The sequence below is a fragment of the Benincasa hispida genome, chromosome 2 (assembly GCF_009727055.1).
Source record: "Benincasa hispida cultivar B227 chromosome 2, ASM972705v1, whole genome shotgun sequence".
Taxonomy (NCBI): Eukaryota; Viridiplantae; Streptophyta; class Magnoliopsida; order Cucurbitales; family Cucurbitaceae; genus Benincasa; species Benincasa hispida.
The window spans coordinates 41152829-41165743 of NC_052350.1; the positions used below are offsets into that span (position 1 = coordinate 41152829).

The window sequence follows — 12915 nt, forward strand, 5'->3', positions numbered from 1 at the left end:
TTTAGGCCACCAATTTTATAAGTTGGTGTTAAACAACTCAATTTTAATAGTACCATTGAAATTTACGCATTTACTTGAGAAATTCCATCTTTTTTTCTCTTCTTCTACACTCAAAACATAGCTTCCTAATTCTAACATATTAACTTTCAAAGTTCATGACTTAACTCACTGTTCAAAACATCTACAATTTTAGGCCCTGTTTGGTAGTGAATTTAAAAACAAGGGGTTCAATGAAGCACAATTGTATTTCATGTTTTCAGATATATGTTTTGTAGCAGATTCAAAAATTGGATTCTAATTTAAATAATTATTTAAAATGTGATTGATATTATATTTATAAATCATAAAACTTGTTGTAGGTACCCACTGAATATTAGTTGACAATAAACTATTATTAATTTATTTATAAACATGTTTTATATTAATGTTTTTGTATAATTATTATTTTGTAATATTATATCATTTAAAATAATTGAGTTTATAATATGACATACTGTAGCCTTAAGTGTTTTTATCTTTATTGAATATAATTTTATATTTTAAAATTCAAAATTATTTCAAAATCTAGATATAATGGAAAATTATTTTCAGATTTTGAATCATTTAGATCACAAAATCCAAAAATAATTTTTAAAAATAGAAATTGAGTTATCTGTCATATACATATTTTTTACCTAATTTGAATTTTCTATCCAACATGCCCTTAGTTTTTGAATTTGAAAAAAAAGAAGAAAAATAATTAATGAGAAGGATAAAAGGAAAAGGAGGGAAAAGAAACCCCCATGGCCCACATCTCTTTCATCTACCAGCCCTCAGCTACCAGCTCTCTTCCTTCTTCTTCTTCTACTCGCCGGCGTTCCTTACTCCCAACCAACGATCGACGGCAGTAAACTCTTAAATTTCTTCCTTTTATTGTTGGCTTTTGTATTTTCATCTCTTCTGTTCTTCTCTCCTCCCTTTCCCATCGTGAATTAGCCATCCGAAATCCCTATTTTCATTGTATCTACTGGTTATCATAGAGTTATGTAATTCCAAAGAGAGAGCAAAAATGTTACACGAACTTCTACTTTCTCTACTGGGTTACACCGGCGATTTGATAATCGATGAAAGAGAGCATTACAATTCCCTAGGGTTAAATCACTTACCTCTTGATGCCCCCATTTCTGGCGAACCCACGTTCACCCTTGCCCCTGATATCTCCTTCCTTGAACCGAGCGAAAGGTACTCCCACAAACCCACTTCAAATGGATTCTTTTATATAAATTGTAAATGATGGTTTTCTATCTTCTGATTCAGGGATCTAATTCAGAGGATCATTGTGTTAGGATTTTACTATAGAGAGCTTGATCGCTTTGCTACTAAGTCTAGGAATTTGAGTTGGATTCGTTCTGGTAATGGGTCTTCTTTAGCCAATTCGACGGAGTCGTCTAAAGATAAAATTGAAAACCCAAGTGTTTATAGGAGGGCCATAGCTAATGGCATTGTGGAGATACTGTCTATTTATAGATCTGCTGTTCTTCATGTGGAGCAGAAACTGTTGTCCGAAACGGTGCCAATTTTGGCAATAGTCACCCAGGGCCTTGATAAGGTTGGTTCTAAGATGATGCCCTTTTCTCTGTAAGTAATTTTGTTGTCTAAGTGTTTACTGTATTGATCAATGGGTTCATTAGATCATGCCATGGATTTGACTTGTTTATTGATTTTATTTTATAGTTCTATGTTCTTTTTCCGCCTTTACATCAACTCATTCTTGAGATTGAGCATGACGATATTCGAGGTGGCCAACTACTCAATCTTCTACACAAACGTTGTCACTGTGGTGTGCCTGAATTGCAAACTTGCATTCAAAGGTATTCAAATTCGCTCTTTCTTGTATGGAAAAGGGAAAAAAAATATCGCACAAGAAAAATGTGATACCAGTGATCTCCCTTTATGGATTTGTTAAGATGGCACTCATTATACACTCTAGAAAGAATGAGCTTTCTATTGACAACACATACTACGGTAGAAGCCATTGGAATCTGAGATCAACAAGTACCTTACATATTGAATGAGATAAAAATAAAATGAGAAAATGAATAGGGAAGTTAGAAAGGAGAAGAAGTGTAGGGAAGAAGGAATTTATTCTCTGAGGCCTTGCTATCCGTATCCTATATTCATTATTGTATTTAATAGTGAAATTCTAGAGTTTGGTCCATGTCCTAGTATTTCAATTCAATGGGAGGGTGTACACTGGTTGGAAACTGCTGTGTTCATCGCTGGTCTGAAAGAAATTGTATGTGCCAAATGTCCATCAAGCCATATATCACCTCTCAAATGAACATTTAAATAGTTTATTCTTCATTGTAGATCATGTGGCAGAATTACCTTGCTAGCTACATTTTCTTGGAAGTTCATGCTTAATTTATCGAAGTATTATTTTGTCTTCGTTTTTCCTATTTTGCCATCTGCCAAAAGAATAGGCTCCTTTGGCATGGTCATCAGGTAATGTACAATCAACTAGCATCGTGGATGGTTTATGGGATTCTTCAAGATAAGCATGGAGAATTTTTCATCAGAAGGTAACGACACTAAGAATTGTTATATCTTATTATAGAAAACATGGCTTAGATTGTGAATATATTGTCTCAGACTCTCAGTTGATTATAGTACACAATTTGGTTTTCAGAGATTGCTTAAGGTCTACATTGTGAAGAAAGATTCTTTGGTGGAGGGCTGCCATAATTTCTTAATAAATATAATGGACATTTGGTTAAGCCTTTGTAGACTATCTTGTTATGGCATCTAAGAATTGATGGATTTACGGATGTATTTAGGATTTTGCTTGATGGATATACTCTGGTATTCACCAGTAATGGAAATCTTGTCCAGTGAAAAATCTGTGGAGTTGATATGGAGGAATTTTCATATTCGAGAAATTCGATCTTCTTATCTATTATAATTTTTTTTAGTCTTAGTAGAGTATAAAATGTTCTACAAAGATAAAAAGACAATATAATAAGCAAGTTTAATAGAGAGGGCTTAGAAGGAGAAAGGAGACTTAGAAACAGTTGTTTAGAGAATAAGTGACAGATGGTCAATCTTGATTTAATTTTTTCTCCACATTCTTTTGTATGCATTTGATAATTTTTACAATCTAGAAATGCACGAGTCTTTTTGTGATCATCAAACTGCTCAGGCAAGATGACAGGGAGACTAATCAAGGCTCATCTGTACAAGATGTGTCAGAGAAGTTGGGACGCTTATCAACTGATGAATCTTTGACTGATTGGCACTTGGGATTTCACATTTGCCTGGTACGTTCATTGCCACATCTTCTACCAATACTTACGGCATTTCTTTTTTTGTTAATTTTTGTTTTTAATGATTACAGCTTTTAGTTCTTGTGTGGTAACTTAAATTTGACATGCATTTTGATGGCATTTTCAACATTTTTGTAATTTGTAATGGGCCCATCTTGACTGTTTTTTTCATCTCCATTTTTCTTGTGATAGCTATTTGGTTGTTACTTCTCTTTCTCACTGTCGTCTTTTGGAGGAAGTGGGTTTGATTCTGAACTTATTTGCTAACTTTTCTTTTCTTCTTTTCATTTTTCTTTCAGGATATGCTTCCTGATTATATCCATATGCGGGTTGCAGAATCAATTCTTTTTGCTGGTAAAGCCATTAGAGTTCTTCGGAACCCAAGCAATGCCTTCTGGTGTCAGGGTGCTGGAAACCAATCACATTCACATATGCCTAGATTACCTCTGAATATTAAAGGAAATACAAGAAACTTTCCCCTTCAAAAGGAACCTTTTGTTGCCACAAAGTTGACTGGAGAAGAATTGCTTCTGCAATCTGAAGCAGATAAGATAGAAGCCATGCTTTTAGATCTCAAGGTTTATACAATAGGACTGATTAGATTACCACTGGAACATGCCTCAACTTAAATTTGTTCGTTGTTTCTGCCTATAATAACATTTGTACTCAATAATGGTTCATTTTCCTCTTCTCTAACATAACCCAATGACTTCTTAGAGAAAATGAGCTTTCATTATGTGCAGGAATCATCTGAGTTTCGCAAGAGATCATTTGAGTCCGCAGTTGATTCAATTAGGGCTATTGCGGCTAGTCATCTTTGGCAGGTTCTGATTGAGGAACATTTAGTTCTACCTTTCATCCTTTTATAATTATCTAACATATCTAGGCAGCTTGTAGTTGTGCGTGCTGACCTCAATGGACACCTCAAGGCCCTAAAAGACTATTTCCTTTTAGCGAAAGGTGATTTCTTCCAGGTAAATGATGGAGTAATCTGAACTTAATTTCTTCTTTTGTTTATACTTCAATTGAGGATCTTTTATGTGCCATATGAAAATATGACTGTTCATCAATATGTTGAGGAAGATTGGTTCCCGGTTTCTGTGGTTCTTAAGAAGAAACTTTAACTGGGATGTCATCTCACATTTGTTCCCAAGTCTTTGTAGTATTCATGTGTTCATATTCAATATCCTTGTTCAACTTGTGAAACTGTCAGAATCTTTTGATGTTGCTCCCTCGAAGATGAATCTTTGTAGTCTTCAGGGAAAATTGAAGTAGAGTTCTTTAAGATATTAAGTTGATGCTTGTTAATGTAGAATTATTCATTTTCTGCTATCATTTCTCTGTGGAATGTGATTAAGTTCACTTTTGAAAATTTAAAGCTTTTCAGGACATTATATGCTGAACCTTTTCTGTACTGGGTACTAGATTTTGGCTTCCTTGGAACTTTCCTACATATGCTTTCTTCTTTTTTTGCATTGACATGGAGTCTCGATGTTATTGTCTTTGCTTAATTTTACCTTTATAATATGCTAGAAAACCAAAATCTTTTGTTGCTTTGAGCTAAATGGTGTTGGATCATCCCTTATTGTAACTTCATATTATGCTGATACCACGATTGCTTGTTTTAGTGTTTTCTTGAGGAAAGTCGTCATTTGATGCGTCTACCCCCTCGCCAATCAACTGCTGAAGCTGATCTTATGATTCCATTTCAGTTGGTAATTTTTCTTGTGCAAGATGATTTGTTCTCAAATATTCTAATTCTTCATTATGTGTATTTGAAATGAAACTTTATTATTTATTTATGTGATTGCATAAACTTTGTCTGCATAATTCACTTACCATGCAGGCTGCAACAAAGACTACAAGTGAAGAGGACAGATACTTTTCCAGAGTATCATTGCGGTTAGTAGTTGCCAAATTGACCCAATTCTAAAGTATAATGGGGAACCAGCTTAGTTGGTTTCAAACTGCTTCTTACATCATTTAAGGGTTTTAATCGTGCCTTTGTTAATCCTTATCACTTCTTCTAGGATGCCATCTTTCGGAGTCAAGGTCAAGTCTGCCCAAGGAGACCCGAAGGAAAAACCTTTCATTGATGGAAATCCCGGTGGTGCTCTATCAAACTTACCTCTAGATATGTCTCTTGATGGTTGGGATGGTGTTGCTCTTGAATACTATATTGATTGGCCTCTGCAGTTATTCTTTACCCAAGAAGTGCTCTCTAAGTAAGCATTGGTTGTTACTTCTTTCTTTTTTAGATAATAGGAGTGTTAAGGGTTCACTACTTGCATCATGTACATGACCTCACTAATCTTCCTAAGGCTTTACCTACATCAAGGCCAGCTCCAAGAGACAACAAGGGCTTAGGTTACTAACTAGGGATCTTTCAGTCGACTATTTACTTTTAAACAAAAGCATATACTGTATACCGATAGGCCCCAAGGCTCCAAGTATTGCAGACGTAGGAAGGAGAGAAAAAGGGAACCATGTAATGTAACGAGTAAGGAATGGATGTGTGTTTGCTGTGATTTTATGGCTGGAGAGGGTTTGTGGTGACGTGTTATTTTCAGGAGTTTAGGAGCCTTTACAATGGAGGCGGAAGCATGTTTCTGAGTATCCATTGTAAAATCGTATTTTGACTGTTCTTGGGAGATTAGGGAGCTCTCTAAATAATCCTCCTTGCCTTAGCCATAACCATTCATAAATAAATCAAGATTTGTTGAATACATTCTTATTAACATAGATTTGCTCCACCTTTCCGCTGTTAACAAGATGAAAGGTTCAGGTATTGTAGGGTCTTCCAATATTTATTGCGGCTAAAACGAACACAAATGGAATTGGAGAAATCATGGGCGTCCCTCATGCACCAAGATCACGCTGATTTTGCAAACAATCGCAATGCTCAATTTGATGGTTCAATATCTCCACAGCAAAGACAACGTTTTAGACGGATGTGGCGTGTAAGAGAACACATGGCATTCTTGATTAGAAATCTTCAGTTTTATATTCAGGTCAGAATCGATATCTTCTAACTAAAGTTTCTATTGACTTAAATATCATGTACTGAATGCACTTAAAATATGGCTCATCATTTCTACTAAAGTTTGTTATTTGTCCTCTAGGTTGATGTGATTGAATCTCAATGGAATATTTTGCAAGATCATATCCAAGATTCTCATGATTTTACCGAGCTCGTGGGGTTTCATCAGGAGTATGTATATTGACTAATTTTATATGGCTTTTTGATTAAACCCCATAGATTTTCTCGATAATTCTTCTCCAACAACTTGTAGTCGTCTTCAAAGACGGCTGTAATAAATTTAAAGCTTGTGCTAATGCATTTAAGCACCTGGTACAGGTACTTGTCCGCTTTAATTTCACAGTCATTCTTGGATATCGGTTCTGTTTCAAGGATACTAGATGGCATAATGAAGCTTTGTTTGCAGTTTTGTTGGAGTCTAGAAAATCAAGACGGTAGTTCAGACCCTTCTGAACTGGAACACTTAACTGAGGTGTAACACGATTTACACATCTGTCGTAGGTTCACAGAAGAAATAAAAGAAATAGTTCATAGCTCTTCATCAATTTCTAAAAGGTTATAGATGCCTTATTATGTGACATCATTACATTTGATTTGATTTTAGGAATTCAACAAGAAATCCAACTCCTTATACACGATTCTGCGAAGTAGCAGGCTGGTTGGGAGTCAGAGGGCTCCGTTCTTGAGACGTTTCTTGATGCGTTTGAATTTTAATTCCTTCTTTGAGGTAAAAGGTCTTTTTTGTTTTGTTTTGTTTTTTTCTTTTTTTACAACTGTTAAAGGATTTGGATTTGGTAGTTAGGAACCTGAGATGTTCAAATACACCTAGTTGAAAATTTAAGTTCTATTTGGTAATCATTTGGTTTTTTGTTTTTGAAAATTAACCCTATTTCCTTTTAATTTCTTACAATGGTTTGCATCTTTTTCAAGTAAAAGAGTTGAATTCTTAGTGAAATTCTAGCCACAGAAACAAGTTTTAAAAAATTATTTCTTTTGGTTTTCAAAACTTGGTTTGGTTTTTGAAAACATTAGTAAAAGGTAGATAACAAATCAAGAAATTTAGAGGTGGAAGAGATGGTTATAGGTTTAATTTTCAAAAAGTAAAAATCAAATGGTTACCAAATGGGACCTTAATAACACAAAACCTTGATTTTCTTCCTAATCTAGTCTTGGAGTGGGTAAAGCCTCTTCTTGGGATTCGTGGGATGGATTATGAGTATAATATGAGGACCGGAGTCCTTGATACATTGATTATTCAAAAATTGTTTTCTTTTAAGTTTTGTGTTGTATCATTTTTGTTATGCAACAGGCCACTGCTCGAGGAGTGCTCAACGTCGTTAGACCACGTCCAGCAGCACTTCCAGTACTAAATCAACAATAGCACCGCTCATGTTAGTGGTTCTTATTGAATTTAGATGCCCTCATTTGTGTTAATTTGTAGTGTTAAATCAAATATAAATTTGGACAAAAGTAGATAGGAGCAAAGAGCTTTCTACCTTGGATGGTAACTTTGATTAATCAGATATTTCTGGTTGAACCATCATGGATATGGAGTTTAGGATTGGCAGTGTCTCTTTACATGAATGTTTATTAACCAAATTGGAGATAGGGTGAAGAGTTTCAATAGCTAATTTATAGAGAATGAGTTAAACTTCAATCTTTTAGTAGATAAAACTTATTTTATTTAATTTTTTTTTGTGTGCTTAAGTTATGAATATAATGCTTGAATTAGTTAAGTAATGCTCAATGAATATATTTTGTACTTTCTTGGGTGTGAAAATCATATATGTTCATATACATTGGTTACTATATGAATAGAAATTTTAATTGCTTATAAATATACAATTGGAAGCTTTTAAGCAAAATTACAATTTTCTAAATGGAAATTTAAACGAGAAACACGTCTATCTGGTTGATTTATAAACTGAAGTACTTAAAAAGTTATTTATTTTGGTACTAAAACAATTAATTTTAATGAATTTTGATAAGACATGTTAGATCCTATTCAACTTCTTTGATTTCCAAGTTTCTACTTTCTAGCTGTGTGAAATGAAATCATCACCCAAATAGAAATTTCAAATTGGGTGCATGAAGAAGAATGCCCATTTGCATATAACATGAACGAGTTAAGAATAAAGGATGGTTGCAAATATAAGAATCAAGTTCAAAATAAGTAGATATAATACAATGTACAAGAATTTATAGTTTATAGATATAGTAAAATTTAGAGTTAACTCTTGGAGTCAATCATTGATAGACTACAGTTGATAGGAGTCTATTAGTGATACTGTCTACCACTAATAGATTTTGTTATATTTGTAATTCTTTAAAGATATTGCTATACATTTAATTATTAGTAAAAAAAATACTACACATTGTAATTATCGTAAGAGTAGTTATTAAATAGGCCTTAAGAACAATTGACAAATTTTCTAAGATTGCTTGGACATAGTTTTGGACTTGTCTTCGCCCCATAATTGCCATCCTACAAAACTTGGTGTAAGAAAACTCAAAGAATATAACCACTGTTATTTAAACTCAACCATAGTAACCAAGCTGCCCATAAGTTATGAAACGTACATAATTCCCCTTAGTTTAGCTTATTCAATTTTACTATTTTAAACTTTATATGTTTAATAGAAACACTTTGAATATATAATAAATAAAATAAATTTGTATATAAAAATACTAGAAAGTGAAACAAAACACATTAATGTTGTTATCTTAAACAATTTTAATAAAAAGTATTCGAATGAAAATAAATTTTGAAAAATATTTTTTAGTCAATTCAAACGAATTCTGAAAATTACTCAAGTTGTTGACTTGACAGCAAAATAAATGTAAGGTACTCCTAGCAATTAGAACTCAAGTCACATTTTGAAAAAGAATGGCATTGAACCACTAAGGTTATATTTGGGAGTGATTTTGATGTAGTCAAAATTAAATTTTCTCTTATAGAAATTACTTTCATTTAAAATGATGATGTTTGACATGATACTATTGATTTAGAAAGGTCTAAAATTATTTTAAACTGATTTTTGGAAGAATTAGTTTGTATGTGATTTTTGTTGAGGTGATTGACTGCAAGGCAGTCTCAAAAATGATTATATTGTTTAATTTCTTTAAAATATTGTTGGATAGCTATTCGTGAAGCCAACTTTTTTTTAATTTTATTTTAAAATTTATAGTGACAACCAGATAGTGTTGGGTAGGTAGGATTTTGAAAAGCGCTTAGGTAAGTAAAATTCCATTTGTTGGGTATGTTTGTTTGTGTGCTAGCATGAAGTGTGATTTGTTTCTGTTATGAATAATTATGAGTTTTGTTATCTCGAAATTGTAATATGTTCTAATATGATTGAGTATGTCTTGATGCTCCTTGTGTTGATTTTATAATGTATAACTCGTTGACATGCTATTATGTGACTACGTGGATATAAGCATGTTAATGGAGATACTTGAACGTATATATTTTTAATGTTGAAAGCATAATATTGTTTATATGTTTATGGCCATAAAAGCATATTTTATAGTAGTATTGATTGTCTTGGTAAGTTTAGTTAGGGTTGGTGCTAGAAGTTAAAAAGGAAGTATTAGAATAATTGAGAATGTTGACGATTCTTAATAGAATCAGCTGAGGTCGATAGAGAGGTTGGTGCGATCCTAGATAAATCAGTTAGGGTTGACAAAGACCATTAATACCCTAGACGAAGTCGATGGAGCTAACAGAGAGTGTTGAAGACCCTACATAAAATAGGGACCGATATGGAATGTTTGTGACCCTAGACATAATCAATTGGGGGTCATCATGTTTTGAGGGATTCGTTATAGAAAGTTTTGTAAGAGCTAAACTTGATTATTTAACGAATTTGGGAAGTTTGATTAGAAATTAAATATCCATTATATGATGAGATAATTCACGAGTTTAGTATATTGTAATAGATAGTTACTTTTCTTATATATCGAATATGTACTATTGTATAATTGGTATATTTTACAATGATTATTTGTATATTGTTTAGTGGCCCTTCAGGTGTGGGCTACTTACCAATACATGTTGTATACTGACCTACCACCAGATTTTGTTGGTGTTGTAATAGACATATTTTATTTTATTGTCTTGAGCATTAGTTTGAGGTTGACTTTACTTTGAATTGGTTGCTTATGTTACATGTTAGAATTTGGGAAGGTTTTCACGATTGACATTGTGGTTAAAGTTGTTTATCAAGTTAATTAACATGCAGTGTTTATGGTGAGGTGGTTATGCTGCCAAAATTTCAAAGCATCACTAATAGTAGAGTTAGTTAAAGACTAAATTTTGGTAATATTTCATAGTTTAAGGTGAAATTTGGGGACGCTACATATATGATTTGATGGGATTGGTGTCCTAAATTATTATCGTAGTTTGAAAACTTTGTAAACAAATTGTTATCAATAAAATAATTGTTATTTTATGAGCATACATTCAATCCAACAAACTAAGATTCTAGATTATTTTATGTAACTTAAACATATATGTAGAGACATACAAGTGAATCATATTTAAATGATAATCTGAACGATCTGTAGTAGATAGATAAGACTAGGTATCTTATCCTGGTATACTGCAGATACGGCCTACTTTGTAGTTGTTACAAGTGTTGCAATATGCTACAAATGATTTGATTCTAGTCATTTATGTGGAGACATGTGAGTAAGGGGTGTCTTATATAAAAAATTTGTATAAAACCGGACCACGAAATGAATAGTCTCTCTTTATAACACCATTGCTAGAAGAGACTTACATTTCACTAGGATGACTATAGGTGACTTGACCTGAATCCTGAGTAAGTTGTGAATTCCTGCATATGAAGGTAGTCCTTTGATTTGCATAGGTGAGAGTGGCTAGTTTCGCTAACTCAATATGCCTACTATTTTGGAGATTCTTCTGATTGGGGAGTTGGGAACACAACTATACAGGAAGGAATTCACCCCTTCCCTATTGTTAGGGTAAGCAGAGAAATTGCTCCTTTAAGGGCTGATTACAGGGCTTGAACAATGAGGCACCTCACCATCTTCTGATAAAAAAGGGATTCGGTTATAGTTGGACTATAAGTTATTGTTCATTGGAGGGATCAGTGGTACTTAAGAAGTTGGATGTAACTACAGGGGAAAACGATAATTTTGGCCTAGCTATACTTACGAGTAATTTGTGAAGGGTTAACCCACTGTTGATTGGTTATATCTGATGGACACAGAAGTATATCTATAGTGAAAAAAGTGTAGTGATCGATCTTTAGTGGAGTGGCCAACCGTTAATGAAGGTTGATAAATTTAATTAAAGAGTTTAATTAATTAATCATGTACTATTGGAGCTTCAATCTATAGGTCCATAAGGTCCCCTCGTTAACTTAATTGAGATTAATGAGAATCGAATTAATTTTGGATTAATTTAAATTATTCAAATTAATTATATGAGATATAATTAATATAATGTATATGATATATTATATGATAAAGTTTTAATGGGAGAAATAAATATTTGAATATGATTCAAATATTAATTATATGAACATGATTCATATAAAAACTATAGGTTAAAGTTAATGAGAATTTGATTCATATTAATTCTATAGGTTGTGTGAGAGATTTATAGACCATAGATATATAATATAAATTAAAGGTTATATGTTATATGTTATCACATATAATTTTATTAATAAAATTGGTTTTATTAATTATTTTTATTTAAAATTGAAATTAGTGAAAATATTAAATAAAAGGGAGGGAGTTAATTTGTAACCTCCTCCACTTTAATCTCTCGTAGCCTTTCAGTATGAAGGTGGGGTAGTTTTTATGTTTGACAAAAGATCATCTTCTTCCTCACTCTGTGTTCGAGTTAGAAACTCTCTCCCTCTCTTGATGAAATTTCCTGCAAAAAGTTTATAGAGAAACTCTCACAAAAATTCTCTTCCCTTTCCAAAGTTATTCCTATTACAAGCCCACAACTCCGCATCGGTTCTCATCCTTGAGAATAACGAGGAAGACCTTGTGGTAACGTCCGGTTCTTGGTATTATGGTGTTCATGAGAACGAGGAAAGTGTTCGAAGATCCATTCGTGTTTGTACGGTAGATCGGAGAGGAAATTCGAGAAGAAAATCGTTCTTCAAGGGTAAGTTTTGAAATTTCTTTTTTCCTCTTCAAAGCATGTTGTAGTTTTGTTTTGATGTTTATTCTTAAATTTATTTCATAATCTCTATTTCTCTGTGATTTTCAAAATGGGATTTTAAAATGTAGGACGGGATTCAATCCCTTCATGATCATCATATGAAATACTAATCTTCTTAAATAACAAATTTATTAGAAGAAAATAAATATTTCACAGTCTAGTCTTATACAAACTCATTGTATATGATACCTTCACTCACATGTATCCATATGAACGATTTGGATCAAATCATTTGTAACAATTACAAAACGAGATGTATCCTTAAGTTACTAATATAGGACACTCAATATTATCTACATATTATAGACGACTCTTTAGGTTATTTCTTGAACATGATTCTCTTGTACGTCAACTACATATTATTCAAA

The 12915-nt window shown here is 32.9% G+C and overlaps 1 protein-coding gene across 1 annotated transcript; it reads left to right on the top strand.

The window, feature by feature from the left end:
* Positions 1-763: 763 nt before the first annotated feature.
* Positions 764-8030, top strand: LOC120071343 (gamma-tubulin complex component 4 homolog). The gene is made up of 16 exons (XM_039023557.1): positions 764-1221; positions 1297-1588; positions 1714-1850; positions 2463-2561; positions 3179-3296; positions 3602-3880; positions 4046-4126; positions 4193-4276; positions 4931-5017; positions 5149-5204; positions 5333-5527; positions 6088-6313; positions 6425-6513; positions 6661-6814; positions 6947-7069; positions 7652-8030. Exons 1-16 carry the CDS (start codon positions 1049-1051, stop codon positions 7721-7723), a joined length of 2265 nt encoding a protein of 754 aa, XP_038879485.1. The 5' UTR covers positions 764-1048; the 3' UTR covers positions 7724-8030.
* Positions 8031-12915: the final 4885 nt, after the last annotated feature.